Source organism: Cheilinus undulatus, linkage group 2 (assembly GCF_018320785.1).
Source record: "Cheilinus undulatus linkage group 2, ASM1832078v1, whole genome shotgun sequence".
Taxonomy (NCBI): Eukaryota; Metazoa; Chordata; class Actinopteri; order Labriformes; family Labridae; genus Cheilinus; species Cheilinus undulatus.
In genome coordinates, this window is record NC_054866.1 from 53,809,031 (window position 1) to 53,830,320 (window position 21,290).

General features: G+C 40.3%; 1 protein-coding gene across 2 annotated transcripts in view; it reads left to right on the forward strand.

Moving 5' to 3' along the window:
* si:ch211-137a8.2 (uncharacterized protein LOC777613 homolog) overlaps positions 1-21,290 on the forward strand; it is a 76,260-nt gene that overhangs the window by 25,175 nt on the left and 29,795 nt on the right. For both annotated transcript variants that reach the window (XM_041796732.1, XM_041796741.1), the window contains exons 2-4: positions 19,350-19,577; positions 19,734-19,884; positions 20,454-20,636. In XM_041796732.1, coding sequence (XP_041652666.1) covers positions 19,372-19,577; positions 19,734-19,884; positions 20,454-20,636 — 540 coding nt within the window. In that variant the 5' untranslated portion in view covers positions 19,350-19,371. The remainder of the gene's footprint in view (positions 1-19,349; positions 19,578-19,733; positions 19,885-20,453; positions 20,637-21,290) is intronic.

The window sequence follows — 21,290 nt, forward strand, 5'->3', positions numbered from 1 at the left end:
GATCAGGGCCCATTCTCTGGTTCGTCAGGGTCCATTCTCTGGGTATATCAGGGGTCCGTTCTCTGGGTCTATCAGGGGCCCATTCCCTGGCTTTATCAGGGGCCTATTCTCTGGGTTTCCAGGGGCCCAGCCAAGTTTAGGGGCAGGGCTGATTGGAGGTCAAATATTTTGGTCTAGGTTGATTTTCGATCGGATGAATAAATAGTTTAAATGTTCCTGATCTGGCGCTGTCCTGCACCTGGGATGGTTTTGTTCTTATCAGATCCTCATGTGCAGCTCAGCTTTAATTGAATAAATTAAAAGAAAACCTGGTTTCAGGAGCTGTTATCTGGAGTCTGAAGTCAATTTTTAAACTTCTTTTAAAAGGTCACACAGCGTTTGGTAGTGTCCTGATTTAATGGGGCTCTCCAGAACTCTTATCATGTTTTCTTCTTTCCCTGTTGGCAGATGTTTTTGTTCGATACCAGGAACTTCTTACAGAATATTTGATGTGTGTGTGGAGATGTTGCTGCTCTGCCTGCAGGAAGGAGTAGAAGCAGACAGAGCGAGCGAGTGGCATGAGAGGAGGCAGCTCATCTGTACGATTAAGACTCATCCTTGCTGAGATGATGAGGATATCAGCTCTTCCTCTCTGCTGTGTAGCCGCAGACCAAACGGATTCATGTTATTAGGATTAAGAGAAAGGCTTTTGTTGAACCTGACGGTGATACAGAGCTGAGGTGAGGGGAAAAGAAGAGAAGTTTGACTCTGAAGACTCGGCTTAGACTCATTTAAATAAGATTCATGTCCTGAGACCTGAAATGAGCTCTTAAATATGAGAGAGAGGGGAGTTTATTCACCACTTTAATAGCAGGCCGCTCAGAGGTGGAGTTATGAGTTTAGGTCTGCAGGAGAGACTGAGAAACATTCAGCTGATGGAAAAGGAGAAAAGTTCACAGGATCATGAAGATTTTCCTCTGTGCCTCTGACTTTAGAGCTGATTTTTACCTGGCCGTTTGAGTAAGAACATCCCTCTGAGGTTTCAAACACTTTAAGTGTTTTTGGTCAACATTACGGTCTTGGTACAGTTTGGGGATCTTAGAATTCCCTCTGCTGTTTGCAGATGATGTGGTGCTGTTGGCATCCTCAACTGGGGACCTCCAGCAGTCAGTTAAATTTAATCAAAATGGCTTTATTGGCATGGAGATTGATCCCTTTCATTGGCAATGCAATCCACAGTTTCAAAGATTCACAAATGTACAAACTCAAAGATCCTAATTCAAAGATTTCAGAGTGTTGGTTGGGAAGAGAATGAATGGTACAGTCACTGGGACGGTTTGCAGCTGAGTGTGAAGCATGTCAGGATGAGGGTATGCACCTCCAGGTCTGAGATCCTGGTTCTCTGTCTGAAAATCATGCATTGCTCCCTCTGGGTGGGGGGTGAGTCACTGCCACAGGTGAAAGACTTCAGGTATATCAGGGTCTTGTTCACGAGTAAGGGTACAAGGGAGCGCGAGATTGACCGGTGGATTGGTGCAGAGTCAGCAGGACTGTGGGTGTGTGTTTCCATTTACCGGTCGGTCTACCTCTCTACCCTCACCTACACTCATGGACAAAAATATTGGCCCCCCTGGAATTTTTCCAGAAAATCCATCATTTCTCCCAGAAATTGTTGCAGTTACAAATGTTTTTGGTATACATGTGTTTATTTCCTTTATATGCATTGGAACAACACAAAAAATCAGAAGAAAAAAAGACAAAATTGACATAATTTTGCACAAAACTCAAAAAATGAGCCGGACAAAATTATTGGCACCCTCAAATTAATATTTGGTTGCACAACCTCGGAAAAAAATAAACTGGATTTTTGGACCACTCTTCTTTTGCAAACTGCTCCCGGTCTCTCAGATTTGAAGGATGCCTTCTTGCAACAGCAGTTCTGAGATCTCTCCATAGGTGTTCAATGGGATTTAGATCCGGACTCATTGCTGGCCACTTCAGAACTCTCCAGCTTTGTCTCCAACCATTTCTTGGTGCTTTTTGAGGTATGTTTTGGGTCATTGTCCTGCTGGAACACCCATGACCTCTGACGCAGACCCAGCTTTCTGACACTAGACCCTACATTGCAGCCCAAAATCTTTTGATAGTCTCCAGATTTCATGATTCCTTGCACACAGTCAAGGCACCCAGTGCCAGAGGCAGCAAAATAACCCCAAAACATCCTTGAACCTCCACCATGTTTGACTGTAGGTACTGTGTGCTTTTCTCTGTAGGCCTCATTCCATTTTCTGTAAACAGTAGAATGACGTGCTTTTCCAAAAATCTCTACCTTAGTCTCATCTGTCCATAAAATGTTCTCCCAGAAGGATTGAGGCTTACTCAGGTACATTTTTGCAAACTCCAGTCTGGCTTTTTTATGTCTCTTTGTCAGCAGTGGGGTTCTCCTCGGTCTCCTGCCATAGAGCTTCATCTCATTCAGATGATGTCGTACGGTCCCAGCTGACACTTTTGCACCCTGAGTCTGCAGGACAGCCTGAATTTGTGTGGAAGTTGATTGAGGATGTTTATCCACCATTCCAACTATCCTGCGTTGCATTCATTTGTCAATTTTTCTCTTCCATCCACATCCTGGGAGATTAGCCACAGCTCCATGGGTTATAAACTTCTTGATTATATTACGCACAGTGGACAAAGGAATTTCAAGATCTCTGGAGATGGTCTTGAAACCTTGAGATTGTTAATATTTTTCCACGATTTTGCTTCTTAAGTCCTCAGACAATTCTGGGCTCTTCTTTCTCTTCTCCATGCTTGGTGTGACACACACAGGCACACAACACAAAGGTTGAGTCAACTTTTAGACATTCTAACTGGCTTCAGGTGTGATTTCTAGATTGCCAGCACCTGTTACTGCCACAGGTGAGTTTAAATGAGCATCACATGCTGGAAATAAAAAGATTTACCCACAGTTTTTGCCCATTTTTTGAGTTTTGTGTAAAATTATGTCAGTTTTGTCTTTTTTCTTCAGATTTTTTGTGTTCTTCCAATGCACATAAAGGAAATATAATATGTGTATACCAAAAACATTTGTAATTGCAACAATTTCTGGGAGAAATGGTGTATTTTCTGGAAAAATTCCAGGGGTGCCAATATTTTCGTCCATGACTGTATTGTCATGAACTGTGTGTAGAGACAGAAAGAATGAGACTGTGAATACAAGTGGCCAAAAGGAGTTTTCTCTGTCTGACTGGGCTCAGCCTCGGAGAGGAGTTGGGTGAGGAGTTCGCTTCAAAAGGAGCCAGTTGAGGTGGTTCAGGCATCTGATCCAGATGCCTCATCTACCCAGTTCATCCTTGAATCACAGACATTAGTTCAATGTTTGAAGAAAATACCCCCAAGCTTTCCTGAGAGTCTTTGTTCACAAGACATAACCTGATACAAAGATGAATGTATGGATGGATTGATGATGCAAAGATGAATGGAGGGATGAATGGATGGATGCAAAGATGGATCGATGATTGATGGATGGATGGATTGATGGATGGATGCTAAGATTGATGGATGCATGGATGGATGGATGGATTGATGGATGGATGCGTAGATGGATGGATGCAAAGATAGATTAATGGATGGATGCATGGATGGATTAATGGATGGATGCATGGATAGATTAATGGATGGATGCATGGATCGATGGATGCATGGATGGATGGATGACGCTTTGATGGATGGATGGATGCATGGATGGAAGGACAGACAAAATCATATTTGGCTCTTAGAGGCATAAAAACATCCATTTTCAGGTTCAGTAATTTACTTATCTACAGTGTGAGAGTAACGTGAATGCTTTTAAAGTAGCATTAAAGATAAAACTGCAGTAAAACTCCTGACATTATACCTTTACCTTTATTAACCTTCATTTAACTCTAAACCTAAAACAGCTTGATTAGAAAATGCTGAATTTGAACTTTGCCTAATCTCTGTGGTTGCATGAAAGCAGCATTATTTCCTCTAATGCAGCAGGATTAAAAACAGCATTAGAGGAAATGTTTCCCTCAAAGCAGAGGGAATCAGGTGTTTCATTGGTTTGCTGCACCCATCTCTGCATGCATTAGCTGTAAAACCAGGTGACATTCTAATTTGGCAGTGACCTTCACATTTAGAAAAGTCCAATCTAAGTAGCATTGAGCGTATTGTGCGTGCAGAGGGAAGCTGTGCAGGTCAGCGAGTGCAAGTTTGCAGAATGCTGGAAGGAGGCTCTGAAATGCATCACTCCCTGAAGTTTCAGCGGCGAGGAGCAGAGATGGATGGCTCCTATTAGAGCGCGGCTGCTTCAGAGCAAAAGTGATATTCAGCTGAGGAGGTGATGAAGGTGAGGGGAAGTTAAGACTATTAGAAGAGAGACTGATTAAAATAACGTCTGTGTCCCGAGACAAAGTTAATCATCCCCTCTGCTCCTCAGCTCTCCTGGCTGCCGTGGAGCCAAATTTAACATCATTTCTGTTTTTATGAGGGTGAAACCGCGTTAGCCGTCCATTCAACATCTGTGAGTCTGGTGCACGTTGACCAGAAGCACACAGGGAGGATGAACCAGCAGTGATATGGAGCCAGGGAAAGATAAACTCTCTCTGAGAATGGTTTGATACTTCCTGAGACTCTCCAGGGCAAATATGAATCAATAAACCATTCATGTGATATTCTGATAGGATGAAAAGGAAAGGAAGGTCAGAGGCATCAGGTCTGCTTAAAGGTAGAAAGTCTGCCAACAGGCTAAAAGATTAATCTTTGGAGCCTGATGGAGGCCCCATTATCCAGACTATACAGGTACTGAAGGCCACCAATCTCCACAGCACTCTGTGGACCAGAATATGGGGCAGACGTCAGCTGGACGAAGCAGACAGGATTCTGCAGAGCCCCAGAATCTTCCTCTCTACTCACTGAGTCCAGCCCCCTCCAACTGCAAACAAGACCTGAAGTGTCGGGAGATGGTCTACTGTAGACCTCTTGGGTGTGTAACCCGACTTTTCAGATGAATTGTGAATCAGTGCCAAGAAGTTTACTACCCCTATAGTTGTGAACCCTTTCCTCTCTACATCAGGACTAGAACACCCCACTCCAGGGACTAACCCCATGGCCAGAAACTCCAGGTTAAGTCAAAGACTTTGGGGGTTTGACTGAGCTAGGATTGGTTTGCTGCACACTGTAATAGTTTGATGAACTCAAATAGCTGTTGATGAAGGCAAACATGCCAACAAACATATAGTCCCATTTCAAAGATAGTCCTATTTTCCCCTCCCTGAACGTTCCTGTTGTTTGGCAGATAGAACAAACCGTTTCTTTGTGAAATGAGAGACCATCCATCGTTGCATTCATCCATATTTCTCCACGTATCTGAGGTTGGGTCACAGTGGCAGCAGGCGAAGTAAGTCAACCCAGACATTGCTCTCCCTGCAACATTTTCCAGCTCCCCCTGAGGGAATCTGAGGTGCTCCTAGGTCAGACGGTCTATATCAGCGTTACTCAACCCTGCTCAACCAAAGAGCCAAATTGTTGAAAAATACCTTTGCAAGAGCCACAAGCTAAGTTGTAAAAGGGGCAAAAACAGCTTGAGGTAGCAATAAGAATAAGTTAAAGATGCCAAAAACGGTCAAGAAGCAGCGGAAATTGATAGTGGGAAGGGAAAAGTGGAAAAATAGTCAGAAAGTAGCAAAAATGGGTGAGAAGTTACAAAATAATGAGTTACACGTGGCAAAAAAATGGTCCAAAAATGGCAAAAACAAGGGTGAAGAGTGACTAAAGTAGGCAAAAAGCAGTCATAAGTAGCAAAAAATGGACAGCCAACAGGAAACAAGTGGTATTTAATGACAAAAGGATGCTTAAATGAGCAAAATGGTGAGAAGAGCAAAAATGGGAAAAAAGTGGCAACAACAAGAGGCAAAAATGAGGAAAAAGGAAACAAGTAGTATTTAATGGTAAAGGTAGCTTAAATGGGCAAAAAGTGGCAAAAAATGGGGAAAAAGTGGCAAAAAGAAGTGGCAAAAATGGGCAAAAAAAAAATTATTGGTATTTACGGGTGAAAGGCAGCTTAAATGGGCAAAATGTTGCAAAAAATTGGGAAAAAGCAGCAAAAATTGGAAAAAAATGACAAAAATTAGGAAACTAGTAGTATTTAATGGCAAAAGGCAGCTTAAATGGACAAAAAGTGGAAAAAAAATGTCGAAAAAGGGTAAAAATGGAAAAAAAGTGGCAACAATAAGAAGCAAAAATGAGGAAAACGGAAACAAGTGGTATTTATTTGCAAAGGTAGCTTAAATGGGCGGAGAGTGGCCAAAAAATGGGGAAAAAGTGGCAAAAAGAAGTGGCAAAAATGGGCAAAAAGTAGGAAAAAGTGGTATTTAATGGCAAAGATAGCTTAAATGGGTGAAAAGTGGAAAACATGGGGAAAAAGTGGCAAAAAGAAGTGGCAAAAATGGGCAAAAAAAAAACTATTGGTATTTAAGGGTGAAAGGCAGCTTAAATGGGCAAAATGTTCCAAAAATGGGGAAAAAGCAGCATAAATGGGAAAAAAATGGCAACAAAATGGGATACTAGTAGTATTTAATGGCAAAAGGTAAATTCAATGGGCAATATGTGGCAAAAATGGTCCAGAAGTGGCAAAAAGAAGTGGCAAAAATGGGCAAAAAATAAGAGACTATTAGTCTTTAATGGCAAAAGGTAGCTTAAATGGGCAAAAAGTGGCAAAAAATGGGGAAAAAGTGGCAAAAATGGGAAAAAAATGACAAAAAATTAGGAAACTAGTAGTATTTAATGGCAAAAGGCAGCTTAAATGGGCAAAAAGTGGCAAAAAATGGGGAAAAAGCAGCATAAATGGGAAAAAAAGACAAAAAATTAGGAAACTAGTAGTATTTAATGGCAAAAGGCAGCTTAAATGGGCAAAAAGTGGCAAAAAATGGGGAAAAAGTGGCAAAAATGGGAAAAAATGACCAAAAAATTAGGAAACTAGTAGTATTTAATGGCAAAATGCAGCTTAAATGGGCAAAAAGTGGCAAAAATGGTCCAAAAGTGGCAAAAAGAAGTGGCAAAAATGGGCAAAAAAAAAAATGTTAGTATTCAAGGGTGAAAGGCAGCTTAAATGGGCAAAATGTTGCAAAAAATTGGGAAAAAGCAGCATAAATGGGGAAAAAATGGCAACAAAATGGGATACTACACTAACAATAAGAAGCAAAAATGAGGAGAACGGAAACAAGTGGTATTTAATTGCAAAGGTAGCTTAAATGGGCGGAGAGTGGCCAAAAAAATGGGGAAAAGTGGCAATAAGAAGTGGTAAAAAGGGGCAAAAAGTAGGAAAAGGTGGTATTTAATGGTAAAGGTAGCTTAAATGGGCAAAAAGTGGCAAAAAATGGGGAAAAAGTGGCAAAAAGAAGTGGCAAAAATGGGCAAAAAAAAAATTATTGGTATTTACGGGTGAAAGGCAGCTTAAATGGGCAAAATGTTGCAAAAAATTGGGAAAAAGCAGCAAAAATTGGAAAAAAATGACAAAAATTAGGAAACTAGTAGTATTTAATGGCAAAAGGCAGCTTAAATGGGCAAAAAGTGGCAAAAATGGTCCAAAAGTGGCAAAAAGAAGTGGCAAAAATGGGCAAAAAAAAAAAATGTTAGTATTCAAGGGTGAAAGGCAGCTTAAATGGGCAAAATGTTGCAAAAAATTGGGAAAAAGCAGCATAAATGGGGAAAAAATGGCAACAAAATGGGATACTACACTAACAATAAGAAGCAAAAATGAGGAGAACGGAAACAAGTGGTATTTAATTGCAAAGGTAGCTTAAATGGGCGGAGAGTGGCCAAAAAAATGGGGAAAAATTGGCAAAAAGAAGTGGTAGAAATGGGCAAAAAGTAGGAAAAAGTGGTCTTTAATGGCAAAGGTAGTTTAAATGGGTGAAAAGTGGCAAAAATGGGGAAAAAGTGGCAAAAAGAAGTGGCAAAAATGGGCAAAAAAAAAAAAACTATTGGTATTTAAGGGTGAAAGGAATCTTAAATGGGCAAAATGTTGCAAAAAATGGGGAAAAAGCAGCATAAACAGGAAAAAAATGGCAACAAAATGGGATACTAGTAGTATTTAATGGCAAAAGGTAAATTCAATGGGCAATATGTGGCAAAAAAGGGGGAAAAATTGGCAAAAAGAAGTGGTAGAAATGGGCAAAAAGTAGGAAAAAGTGGTCTTTAATGGCAAAGGTAGCTTAAATGGGTGAAAAGTGGCAAAAATGGGGAAAAAGTGGCAAAAAGAAGTGGCAAAAATGGGCAAAAAAAAAAAACTATTGGTATTTAAGGGTGAAAGGAATCTTAAATGGGCAAAATGTTGCAAAAAATGGGGAAAAAGCAGCATAAACAGGAAAAAAATGGCAACAAAATGGGATACTAGTAGTATTTAATGGCAAAAGGTAAATTCAATGGGCAATATGTGGCAAAAAAGGGGCAAAAATTGGCAAAAGAAGTGGTAGAAATGGGCAAAAGTAGGAAAAAGTGGTCTTTAATGGCAAAGGTAGTTTAAATGGGTGAAAAGTGGCAAAAATGGGGAAAAAGTGGCAAAAAGAAGTGGCAAAAATGGGCAAAAAAAAAAAACTATTGGTATTTAAGGGTGAAAGGAATCTTAAATGGGCAAAATGTTGCAAAAAATGGGGAAAAAGCAGCATAAACAGGAAAAAAATGGCAACAAAATGGGATACTAGTAGTATTTAATGGCAAAAGGTAAATTCAATGGGCAATATGTGGCAAAAATGGGGAAAAATTGGCAAAAAGAAGTGGTAGAAATGGGCAAAAAGTAGGAAAAAGTGGTCTTTAATGGCAAAGGTAGCTTAAATGGGTGAAAAGTGGCAAAAATGGGGAAAAAGTGACAAAAAAGTTTTCCTTGTTGAAGGTTTTCTGGGGGAATAGTATTTCAAATTAAGACATGAAAGAGCTACAAATCATCACAGAAGAGCCACATGTTGAGTATCACGGGTCTATATTATCCTTCCAGTAAGTTCTGGGTCTGCCCTGGGGTCTTCTCCCTGTTGGACTTGTCTTGAAGACCTCCACAGGGAGGAAACCAGGAGGCACCCGCATCAGATGCCCAAACCACTTCAACTGGCTCCTTTCACTGAGAAGGAGCAGCTGCTATGCTTTGAGGTGTCAAAGAAATAAGAGACCGTTTCTTCTTGGTTTGGCCATTTGTTGAGAGCTCACACACAAAGACACTATTAAACTGTGAAAACAGAAAAAAACAACACATGACTGGTCACTTTAAGAGTTGTAATAGCGTTTTCAGTCTCACCAAACTGTGTCATACTTTCTTAAACGTCGCTCTGTACAGCTAGCATGCCATCTGCATTCATTTAAAGCTGGCTCAGACATCCTGATTTTTATGGTTGTTCACGACGGCCCCACGTCACACTATGCAACAAAAAACCTCATCCCTTCTTGGCCGACAGCCTGGTCACTCTACAAGAGCTATCCAGGCCGCTATGCAGACATCCCCACCATCTCCACGACAGTGTGGGAGTTCACAGGTTGTCAGGGGGGTGGGGTCAAAGAGTGCCGCTGCACAGTCGCTCTATAACAGAAGCGCTCTGTGTGATTTAGTGGTCTTTATCTCGTAAAAGAAGAAAACGACAAACAAGAAACAATTATGGATTGGACTGTGGATAACAGTTATGGATTTATCAAGAGGAAGACAATATGGCAGGACTATTCAGTTACAAATCAACTGGGCCAGATTTTAAAATCAAGAAATGTACATGTTCAGCACCCAGTAAGATGCTGGTAATATCAAATTTGGAACCAATACAGACCAATTTGATGGAAAATATGCACTTTTTATTCATAGTCTCAATTTTAAATTTGGCACCATGACAAAAGCACATCAAAAAGTGCACAAAAACACAACGACAGAGCTGTATGTATTTGAACAAAGTGGGCAAAATACACGTTAGCTTAATGCTAACACATAATGGAAAATCCCATTTACAGACTAATGAAAATTAGCATCACGAGTATTTTTACTATAGGAGACAAACTTTGATGATATATTTCTCAACATCATCTGTAGTCCTTTGCAGTCATACTAACAGCATGTTTCCAACACTCCCTGAGCTAGGGTTGGGTATGGATTGGGTTCTTTTCTGATACCAGTGCCAAAGTGAGACTTTCTATACAGCGCCGGTGCCTAAACGGTGCCTGAATCGAAAATTTTAAGAGACAAAAAGCATGTTTAAAGTTGGTGGGAGAATCAAAGCTGTCTAGGAACCATAAATGATTTGCAGCTGTGTCTCTAAAAGATGCCAGTAGAACATGGATGAGAAAAGTGGTGAGTGTGCCTTTCATTGAGGGTGACAGGGAGTCCCATTGGGGGTGGCGGGGTATCGATATCTGTGTTGTAATCATTATTGGCTATGTTGGTACCGGTACCATGTTGGTACCAGATTTCAATACTCATCCCTACCCTGAACTAACTTAGACCACTGGGTTGCGAGACACTGAGAGGGGGTCCCCAGATCCCCCCTCCCCAGCCCCCCCCCCCCCCCCCCCCCCCACCAAAAAGATTTTCAGGAAATTTTCAGGAAATGTCAGAAATGGCATATGGAAGAACTGCTTAGATTTTGGGACCGATCCGGATCACTGTCTGGATCCAGGAATTTTTTGAAGGATCCTGTACTATTGGGAAATAGGGCTGCGCTGTTACCACTTTAACACCAGGAGATGGCAGACATGAGTAACTTATCCAAAGTTTTTTATAGAGTTTGACGCATGCCCGGTCGAGGAGACGAGTCAGAGCATAACAGAGAGAAAGACAGTGAATTGTAGCGAGAATACTCACAAGGCTAGGAGGAATAGAGGAATATTCACCCTCTGCCATGACTTTCACACGTAGCTAAGCAATGCTTTGCCTCTTCGTGTCTCCACCCCACTGAGGAGGGAGTAATCAGCGAATTAGATTTTGGCAGTGATCCGGATCACCGTCTGGATCCAGGATTTTTTTAAAGGGATTCTTCACTATTGGGAGATAGGGCTAATGGTGGAGGTCTACGCTCTCTGAGTGCTTTTCTAGTTTCTGCCAGTTTTTGCCAGTTCTAAACCAATTCTTGCCACTTAAGCCTAATGTTGCCTCTGTTGACCCATTATTGCCACTATTAACCCCCCCCCCACTCCTTTTACCACTTCAGTACAATAAATTTTTCCCATTTTACCCACATTTCACTATCTGATATGGCAATTTTTGCTAGTTTAACCAATGTGCCTTTTTTCTCTTTCTCAGTTGACACCTTTTGCCAGTTTATATAAATTTTTCAATTCCATTTTTTCACATTTCCCCTCATTTTTGCCAATGTAAAGCCATTTCAGCCACTTTTGAACTCCCCTTCACCACTATATATGCCCATTTTTTCCACTTTAACCCATTTTTGCCATTTTTTTTGTTGTCATTCCTACATATTTTTTTGCCACTTCTACCCCATTTCTGCTACTTTCACCAATTTTACCACTTTTTCCACCTTTTCTTTACCATTATTAAACCATTTTAGCCATTTTCATCCCATTTTTTTCAGCAAATGATTAAAAAAGATATTTGTTTCTTTGATAAGAGTGGATATTTTATTAGGTTAATTCTAAAATATGGCTATCACAGCTTTACTTTATAATAGACCATGATTTTGTTGAGCTCCATGGGCCCCCAGTTTGGCTGGGTGCCAAAAAGTTCTCCCATTTACCCCACTTATGGGTGACCTTGGGTAGATGACTGTCTTGATTGTGCATGTCTGTGTTCAACCACCTTCAGGTACAGTGGGGGTCCCCGGTCTCTGGCACCTTTATTTTGGGGGTCGTGGGCTGAAAAGTTTGAGAACCGCTGACTTAGACTAATAACACTAGCTGACTCCAGTCTGCTTCTTTGCTGCATCACATCTTCCCACAGAGTGACTGAACCGGGGTAGGCTTGGAGGGCCAGGAGTCACATCTTTAGAATACGACTGAATACAGGATTTGTTCTGGTGGTCTTATAGAGGGCAGCACCAATATCTTCTTTAGTTTTTCTTAATTCTGTTCCTTTAGAAACTCCTGAGAAAATCAGAGCTAAGAATACTTTTGTGGGTTTTAAAACCCATTTCTTCGCCCTAGATTGATGCTGAAGGAAGTTAAAATGATGCAGCAGCTTTTATTGAATAATAAAGAGCATGGAAGCGATCTCATTGAAGTGATTTGTTGGAGAAAAGCAGAGAGAAGACAGGAGAAGTGAGAGCCTGTTTGTCCTGTCAGACATTTGTTGTTCAAAGTCAGAGAGGTTACTGACTGATCACACACACTCTCACACACACACACCCTGAAAGCTGTCGGGGGGGATCATATTGGACGATGAGGCGTCAATCATCTCAGCCAATCAGACACTTCCCTGCCAGCTCATTCATCCAATAACAATAAAGGGATTTTTTCTTGTCTGGCTCAGCTGGTTATGTCCGTGACATCATCAGTGATGTCATCAATAATGGCAGGTATCAGACTCATTTCCTGTCTGCTCTGATTGAGTGAGGTGTTTGGTTAAAGGCTCACCGAGAGACAGACGCCGTCCTGCAGATGTTAATCCTCCTATAAAAATGACAAACCACTAACAGATAGTGACTCTGGAAAGGTGCTCAAACATCCATGAACGGAGATTTTCTTTTATTCTTGACTATTCCTTCAACAGGGCAGAGTCTGTAGTATTCAGCAGATTAAGAGGCAAATATTCAAATGTTGCAAAGCAGCCGTGTATGTTTGTGTTTGGTTCATCCTCTCTCTCTTTTAGTCACATTCAAATGAAATCACCACAGACAAGCCTCCTGTCCTGTTCTCTACTGATCACTAGTCTGACATTTAGGGAGTCCATTTGCATGTTGTGACTGGCAATTCTGCCCTTTTATTTCATTTCAGCTGCATGTCATCAGCTGTTTTCATTTGTCTTGGCTTCTCTGAGGACAGATGAAACCCCTGAAAACTTTGGACCACTAGGATCACGGTGGGCCAGCTCTGTTTCTCCTTAGCCCAGGCAGGACACTTCTGCCATCAGTGCTAGGGCTGAAATAATCTAATTGCAATGTTTTCCCTCGATATTGCAATGCGATTCACGATTATCGCTTAACTTTCTTTTTTCCTAAACAAGGACTGAACAGTCCTTTAAAAAATATCACATTCTGATGATTTTGACTCGTATTGCAAATTGAATATGAACTGTTGCATTGAGGGGATTTTTTCATTCTTATATTTAATGAGAAAAAAGTACAAAAATTAAGAAAGTAGCATTTTTTTGTTGACTATTCTAAAAAACTAGGTCTTGACTGACTGCATGATATGCCAGGCATAACATCTCTGCTGCTGCAAAAAAAAACAACTTTAAAACTGGTGTTTTAACACAAATTTCAAAGATAAAATAGCATCTTCTGCAATTTGTAAATTGCAGCAGACCATATTGCGATTTAATCTAATTTTCAATTAATTGCCCAGCCCTCGTCTGTGCTTCAGGAGTGACTCCTCTCTAGGAAAACCACACTAGTAGTCTATTTCCTGGACCCATCTGTGGGGATTCTGGCTCCACTTTCCACCAAAGTAAAGTTTATGCCACAGCTGCCCTAAATTAACAGCATTGGTAAAACCAAAATCATTTTTTATGTTGCTGCAATGGTTAATACACCAATATGTAGAAGCTCTTTAACCCAAATGATATTTTTAATGCTAAAATATAATTATTATTGTTATCCATGAATTTTCAAATTTACTGATTTACAAAAAAGACCCTGAAAAAATAGTAAAGCACACTAATATTTCTTGATTAATATGTCAAATTATAGTTATTTACTTGCATTCCTGAACAGAACAATGAGTTTTAGTGGTTGAATGTTATGCTTGATTCATTTCTGTCTTCTCAGAGAAGCCCAGTGAGCCGGCTCAAATTTGGGTGAATTGAGTTTGAAATTCCTCATTCCTGTTCAAAATGGTAAAACGTGGAGAGCTCAGTGAAAATGAAAGAGTCTGCATTAAAGCACTTCATGATGCTAGATGGTCTCTGAGACAAATATGACAGGTGGTCTAATATATTTGTTAAGCACTGTACATATATATATATATTTTTAACAATTATTACCGTTGTTGGTATAATGTTTGAGGTTACATGAGGCCGTAGTAAACCACCCAGCTCATCTTATTAAAAAGCAAAAAAAAAAAGACCCATAAAAAAACAAAAACAAATTTAATTTAACTGTATTCCAAACAAATTTATTTGAACTACTACTGAAAGATAAATAGCAACATTATTCAAAAAACAACAACTGAGAATAAGTTATAAACAACAATAATGCTCTTTAATGAACCTCCCGCCACTAGAGACCGCTGTAGCTTCAGTTAATGGCCGCAGCCTTCCTCTCTGACCCTTCACCAGATGTAAACAATGAGCAGGTCTGCGGTGGCTAATCTGTGAGCGTATAGTAGGAAGACTGCGGTACGACAGTTTTCCAAAGTAGTAAATGGAAATAAAGTGGTATGTTGGCTGTCGAGGGTTAAGCTCACGTATGACTACTCACCCGAAGTGAAAAGAGGCCAAATATCAAAGCAGGATATTAATCTGCAAAGGGGAATGAAGGCCGGCGGCGCTAGCTTTGAATGCTAGCCACGCTGTAGAGAGTATATCAAGCTAACATCACACCCACTCATCTTTGTGTTCTCTCATCTTTAGACTAGTTTTAGCTATCCTGAATAAAGATTTACGTTTAATCTACTAGGTAATTACACGGGTAAGAACATCCCCAACTAATACTAGCTCAGTTACACACTGTCTCGTGTTAGGCTGTGGTGCATTTATGGTCCACTGCAAACTGATCAGTGTGATCAGTCAGATATCCAATCTATTAATTACGTCCATATCGGACCCGATACTGATATTGAATTGGATCTGCCCCATCCCTAAAAGTTACCTTATTAGTGCACGTTTGATCAACTTTTCATGTTTCTTGTTAATGTTTAAGGGTCCTCTCCCCATGCTGTTAATTTTATCAATAGTGTTTTTTTAATCAAACTGGATGAAATTATTTGAACTTGTCAATCTATGCTTTTTCAGATTTTTATCAAATTCTATAAGTACTGTGATAATACTGATTACAGTGATATATCAGGTCATTATAACATGATATTTAATTTCAATATGGTCACATCTCTGCTCTATCGCGGTGATTCCTGGTGTGTCTGTGTGTGAGCCTCTAGCAGTACAGTGTGTTTCTGCCCTGATCTGCAGACAGCTGGTGACTCATCCACTCATAAAGATGCTTTCTCTCTCTCTCTGAATGAAGCTCCATTCACACTACCAGCTCATTGAGAAAAACAGCAGTGAATGTGCATGTCCACATGTTCAACAGATGCTCATTTTACTCGTAGCTCTCTGGAAACTGAGCTGCTATGTCTCTGTCTTCACTAGAGCTAACTCACTCCTTTTCTCAGCACTTTGACAACCTTTGACAGAGGAATCGTCCATAATTTCCCTCAGTACTTTGAAAAAAACATTCTGTAAATTTTTAACGTTCTAGTTTCAAAGTTAAACTATCAGTGAAACAGATCAAAAAAGGAAAATGGGCTTTACTTCCACAGAGCACCCTGATCAGCTGCTTTCAGCACTGTGAACCAACTCTCGAGGGGCCTAACTCTCTCAAAAACATAAGACTCAGTGTGTAATGAGTCGCTATCATTTATTTAGTTTTGATCAGCACTTTTAAGTCATCTCTTTCTTCTTTGAGCCTTTTACATGTGCCTGTTGACTCCACCAGCTGTCTCCTAGTATTGTTCATGTCTCTGTAGGCACAGACACACAGTACATAGAGGAGTGTTTACCAGAGTGTAAAGAGAGCAGCTTATCTGAATGAACAACGTTAGTGCAGACATTTTCTATTTTCATTCTGAATATAATGTAAGATGTCAGATTTCAATCAGTAACTCAAAGGGGTGTAAAAGAGTGGACTCTTCCCTCTCTGTTTAGCTGCAGAGCCTGGATCAGACACCACTCACACTACTCCAGCCATAATGGGGGGGAGTGTCTTTATCCATAAACAATCTCATACAGCAGACAAATGCAGACATAGACTACAAAATAAAGCGAGAGGCTGTCCTTGGAGTCGTCTCTGTCTTAAGTTCCCACAGCCGAGAAAAGAGTGGATATCCTCTTTATTTTAGCTTCTACCGCTTGTCTACTGAGGACATGCACTTGAGCGGAAACTGTCAACAGACATGCAGGAAGAATTTTAAAATAAAAGTGTAGCTTGTGTAGTTTTGTTCTTCTATTGATCTGTTTGGATCATTTATCAGCCACTTGATGTATTGATGTACATTTGATAGATCGTTACAGCTCTAAACGACATACGACAAGGAAATAAAGTCAGGATGGGTTCCTGGTAAGGACAGCCATGAACTTATTCACTGTTGCTCTGTTTTCTATCATCTCTGTAAAGTTCTCTGAGATAACTTTAGCGCTATACGAATATTGATTGATTATTAATCAAAGCCTAACCACTGTCCAGTTTCACATTGTTGACTGAAAGCATGAACCTCCTTGTTTAGACTCAGTTAGTCTGACCCTGTGAGTTTCTGTGAGACCACGAGTCTGTGAAAACTCCACTGAAAAACCGTCACGGACGGCAGCTGTGTGTTAAGAGGATTCTAATATTAAAACTGGTTCTGAGTGCCCCTATGTCCATGGTCCCTGAGGATGCTGTGGTGGTGTCAGAGTCTCTTCCTCTCTCACTGATGCAGACAGACAGACCGTGAGTAGGATGTCTGTGGACTCTCAGCTGTGCAGGGCCTCGGCCTCGGCCTCATAACTCTGCTATCACACCCACAGTCCCCCCGGTGGGAGTTTGGAGGATGAGACCTTGGCCTGATCAGCCCCCTGTGGTGTCGGAGGAAGAGCTTGATTTATGAGTCTGGGAGGCTGGAAGTTCACAACACAGAAACTCCTGCACACAGTAATACACACACACACACGAACACACTTACACACAGGCAGTGAAGGATGGAAACGACAAATGATGGGGATGAGATGGTGTTAATATCATCCACTAAAAGTATGACTAATGATGCTCCCCGACTACCTTCATTCATGAGTAAGACATTGTAAGAGATATTTTTAAGTTGTAGCCAGTGTCTCTCACATCAAACTATTAACAAAGGCCAGCCACCTTTAATGTCCAGGATTAAGTGCTATATATACTGTATTTAACAGCATATATACTGGTGTTAACAAACCCTTTAAATTTAAATTTGCACCCCATATATGCTGGTATTTACTGCCCATATATACTGATATTTACAGCTCATATATGTTAATATGTACAGCCCAGATATGTTAATATTTACAGCTCATATATGATAATATTTAGCCCATATATACTGATATTTAAAGCCCATATATGTTAATATTTACATCCCATGTATACTGGTATTTACAGCCCATATTTACTAATATTTAAAGCCCATATATACTGATATTTACAGCCCATATATACTGATTTTTACAGCCCATAAATACTGATATTTAAAGCCCATATATACTGATATTTACAGTCCATATATACTGATATTTAAAGCCCATATATACTGATATTTACAGCCCATATATACTGATATTTACAGCCCATATATGTTAATATATACAGCCCATATATACTGATATTTACAGCCCATATATACTGATATTTATGCCCCATATATGTTAATATTTACAGCCTACATATACTGAAATTTAAAGCCCATATAGGCTGTTATTTACATCCCATGTATACTGGTATTTACAGCACATATTTACTAATATTTAAAGCCCATATATACTGATATTTACAGCCCATATATACTGATATTTACAGCCCATATATACTGATATTTACAGCCCATATATGTTAATATTTACAGCCCATTTATACTGATATTTACAGCCCATATATGTTAATATTTACAGCCTACATATACTGAAATTTAAAGCCCATATAGGCTGTTATTTACATCCCATGTATACTGGTATTTACAGCACATATTTACTAATATTTAAAGCCCATATATACTGATATTTACAGCCCATATATACTGATATTTACAGCCCATATATACTGATATTTACAGCCCATATATGTTAATATATACAGCCCATATATGCTGATATTTACAGCCGATATATACTTATATTTACAGCCCATATATGTTAATATTTACAGCCTACATATACTGATATTTAAAGCCCATATAGGCTGTTATTTACATCCCATGTATACTGGTATTTACAGCCCATATATACTTATATTTACAGCCCATATATGTAAATATATACAGCCCATGTATGCTGATATTTACAGCCCATATATACTTATATTTACAGCCCATATATGTTAATATTTACAGCCTATATATACTGATATGTACAGCTCGTATTTTAATATTTACAGCCCATTTACACTGATATTTACAGGCAGTACGTTGGCTATAAACATGCAGAAATGTTCATATCTTCTTTTACTGATAAATAACTTTTATAGCTAATATCTATCACCTCTGCCATGCTGATTATAACATGCATCGCTATAAAACTACCTTATGTTGTCTTCGTGTGATTTGAGGACAAAAAGGATGTTGACTCCGGTCAGTAAATGAGTCTGCGTGTCAGAGCCGAGCCCCGACTGTGTGATCAGCTGCTGCGTCTGTAAATCAGGACATAATTACACACAGACGCTGAGTGCAACGTGAGTGAGCGGTGCTGTATAAATCAGGATCTCTCTCCCTCTCATCACTGTTTTTTTGTATGTAACTGCAGGTGTAGGTGTGCTAATCCATGCAGGGGTGATAAATCACTGCTGTGTTTAGGAGAAATGATTTTCTTCTGCCTCTCACGTCTCTTATTCTGAGAGTTTAAAATTTTCTGCAGCCTGCTGAAATGTTTTCCTCCTTGTTTTACATTTAGGTTTTGATGCCTAAATTCTACTAAAAACTCTAAACAAACTAGATTATTTTCCTCAGAAATAAACCTGCAGCAGCCTAGAGTTATGGGAAAAGGGTGCACAGCTTTTCTCCTGGACAGATTGTTTCAGAACGGCGTATTTTTAAAGGTACAATACGCAGAATCCATGCATTAAAATGTTCTCATGAATGTTCATATGAAGGGTTGCAGTGATGCAGAAATAGGTAGATGTCCACCTGTGATCATGTATTTAAAAGTAAACCTGCCACCACCTCTGTACCCAAACATATGTGGAAATGAGGGGTCACTCAGTTCAACAAGAATGGGACTAACATTTTCACTGAAGTCTTCCTGAATTTGACTTCGTCCCCTGCCTCTTGTTTCCCGCCAGGTAAAGGTAACATGATGTCAGCATGCCCGGATCGCCAACAGACCCAGCTCCTTTAGAGTGCCATAGCGGTGTTGGCCCCTTCACTGCAGGATATGATGCAAACTCTGCAGAAGAAGTGATGGAGATGGAGCTGCTTCTGGATCTCTCCACATCGCCTCCTCTGGAGGAGGGAACCGAGGAGGTGGACAGTAGCTGGAGCCAAGATGGAGACCTGCAGGGATGTGGACAGTGAGTGACAACAAAGGAACACTAAGGGTTCAAAATCATCCCTGTGACCCACCGATGCCATTTTCAGTGGAACCAGTGGAGAACCCCTGCTCTTGATGATACCTAAGCATCCATGTGATCCTGTCAGCAGCCCTTTTTATAACTTTGTCTTTGCAGGCTGGAGAGGAGGTGGGTCCTCTGGCATGAATTTATGAAGGAGCACGCCCACCTGGACACCTGGCTACGATTGGCTGAGCAGGCTGTCAGTTCCCCAAACCCCGCCTACAGTACCTACCTCACTGCCAAAGAGGAACTGAGGAAGTTTAAGGTGAGGAAAATGTTCAAATAAGCAGAATCTCAGGGTCACTGGCATCACAGGAAATTCAAACTTATTCAGAACAAGCTCATATTAATTCACTCATCAGATCTGAATGAAGCAACAGGATTAAAGAGAGGTTATATCTTCATGGTTGTTGTATATTTGGCATATCTTAACCCCCAATGACATGGGAGGGATCAGTGAGAGAAAATGTGGGATTACAACAAAATTAAGAGCAGCTTTGAGCTGAAGTTAAAGGCGTAATCCAGGTAGAACCTCAGTATCCCTCCTGAAGCTCTCAGTGAGCTGAGCTGGCAGTATTTCTGAGCAAATCCACTCATTTTAGCACCTTAAACCACAAATTCTGAGTGTGAAGCACAGCACAGCCTCCGTAGGTTCTCCTTATTTGTCCAAATTAAATTGTGCTGTCAGGTTGGTCACTGTGGGGAAATCTCTCTGTCTTCAGCTCAGATTAAAGCAGCTGTCAGTTCAATAATGAATGAAACCGTCGTCTATTTGTCACTTTCTGTTGTTGAAGTGGAGGAGAGTGACTGATATGAAAGCGTTTGTGTCTTCAGAGGCTGCGGTGTGAGGCGGGATCTTTGCTGATACGGCTGGACGGTTTGACCCGCAGGAATCGAACGCTAACCCGGCTGTTTCAGGGCGCCATGAGAGCTCGGTTGCTGGCGTCTACGAGACACTGCGGGCAACGATGGGACGACGTGAACGCCAAACTGGAATCCATCACTGCACGACTGCAGGTCAGAGGTTGTCTCAGTGTGTAACGTCCCACTTTAATGGAGAGGTTCTGACAGTCTGACCAAATGCCACATTTACCGTTTAGGTAGTCAAGTTTTAAAATGTTCAACATTTGGAGACTTTAAACCAGTGATTTTCAAACTTTTTCACGCAAGGCACACCTAAGGTTAAGCCAAAATCTTAAGGCACACTATGTTTAAATCGATACAAAATAAACTTTATAAATAATATTAAAGTCAAGGTGGCCTATAGAGGGGAGACCTTTCTGGGGCCCAACCAACTGGGGGATCATGGAGATGGCAAAAGTAGGCAAAAAGTGGCAAAAATGGGTTAAAATTGATGAAAACAACATGGCAAAACTGGGCAAAAAGTGGCAAAACAAAGACAGAAATGGGCGAAAATCGGTAAAAAAAAAAAAAAAAAAAAGTGGGCAAACAATGGGTTGCAATTGGCAAAAACTTGTTGAAAGTGTCAAAACAGTGGCAAAAATGGGTTACAATTGGTCTTAAAGGGTAAAATGTACAAAAGTGGTAAAAATGGGTTAAAAGTGATTTAAAAAAAGGGTAAAATTGGGCATAAAAATGGTCAAACAAAAGCAAAAGTGGGCAGAAATTGGCCAACAGGTGGTAAAAATGGGTTCTAAGTGTCAAAAAGGT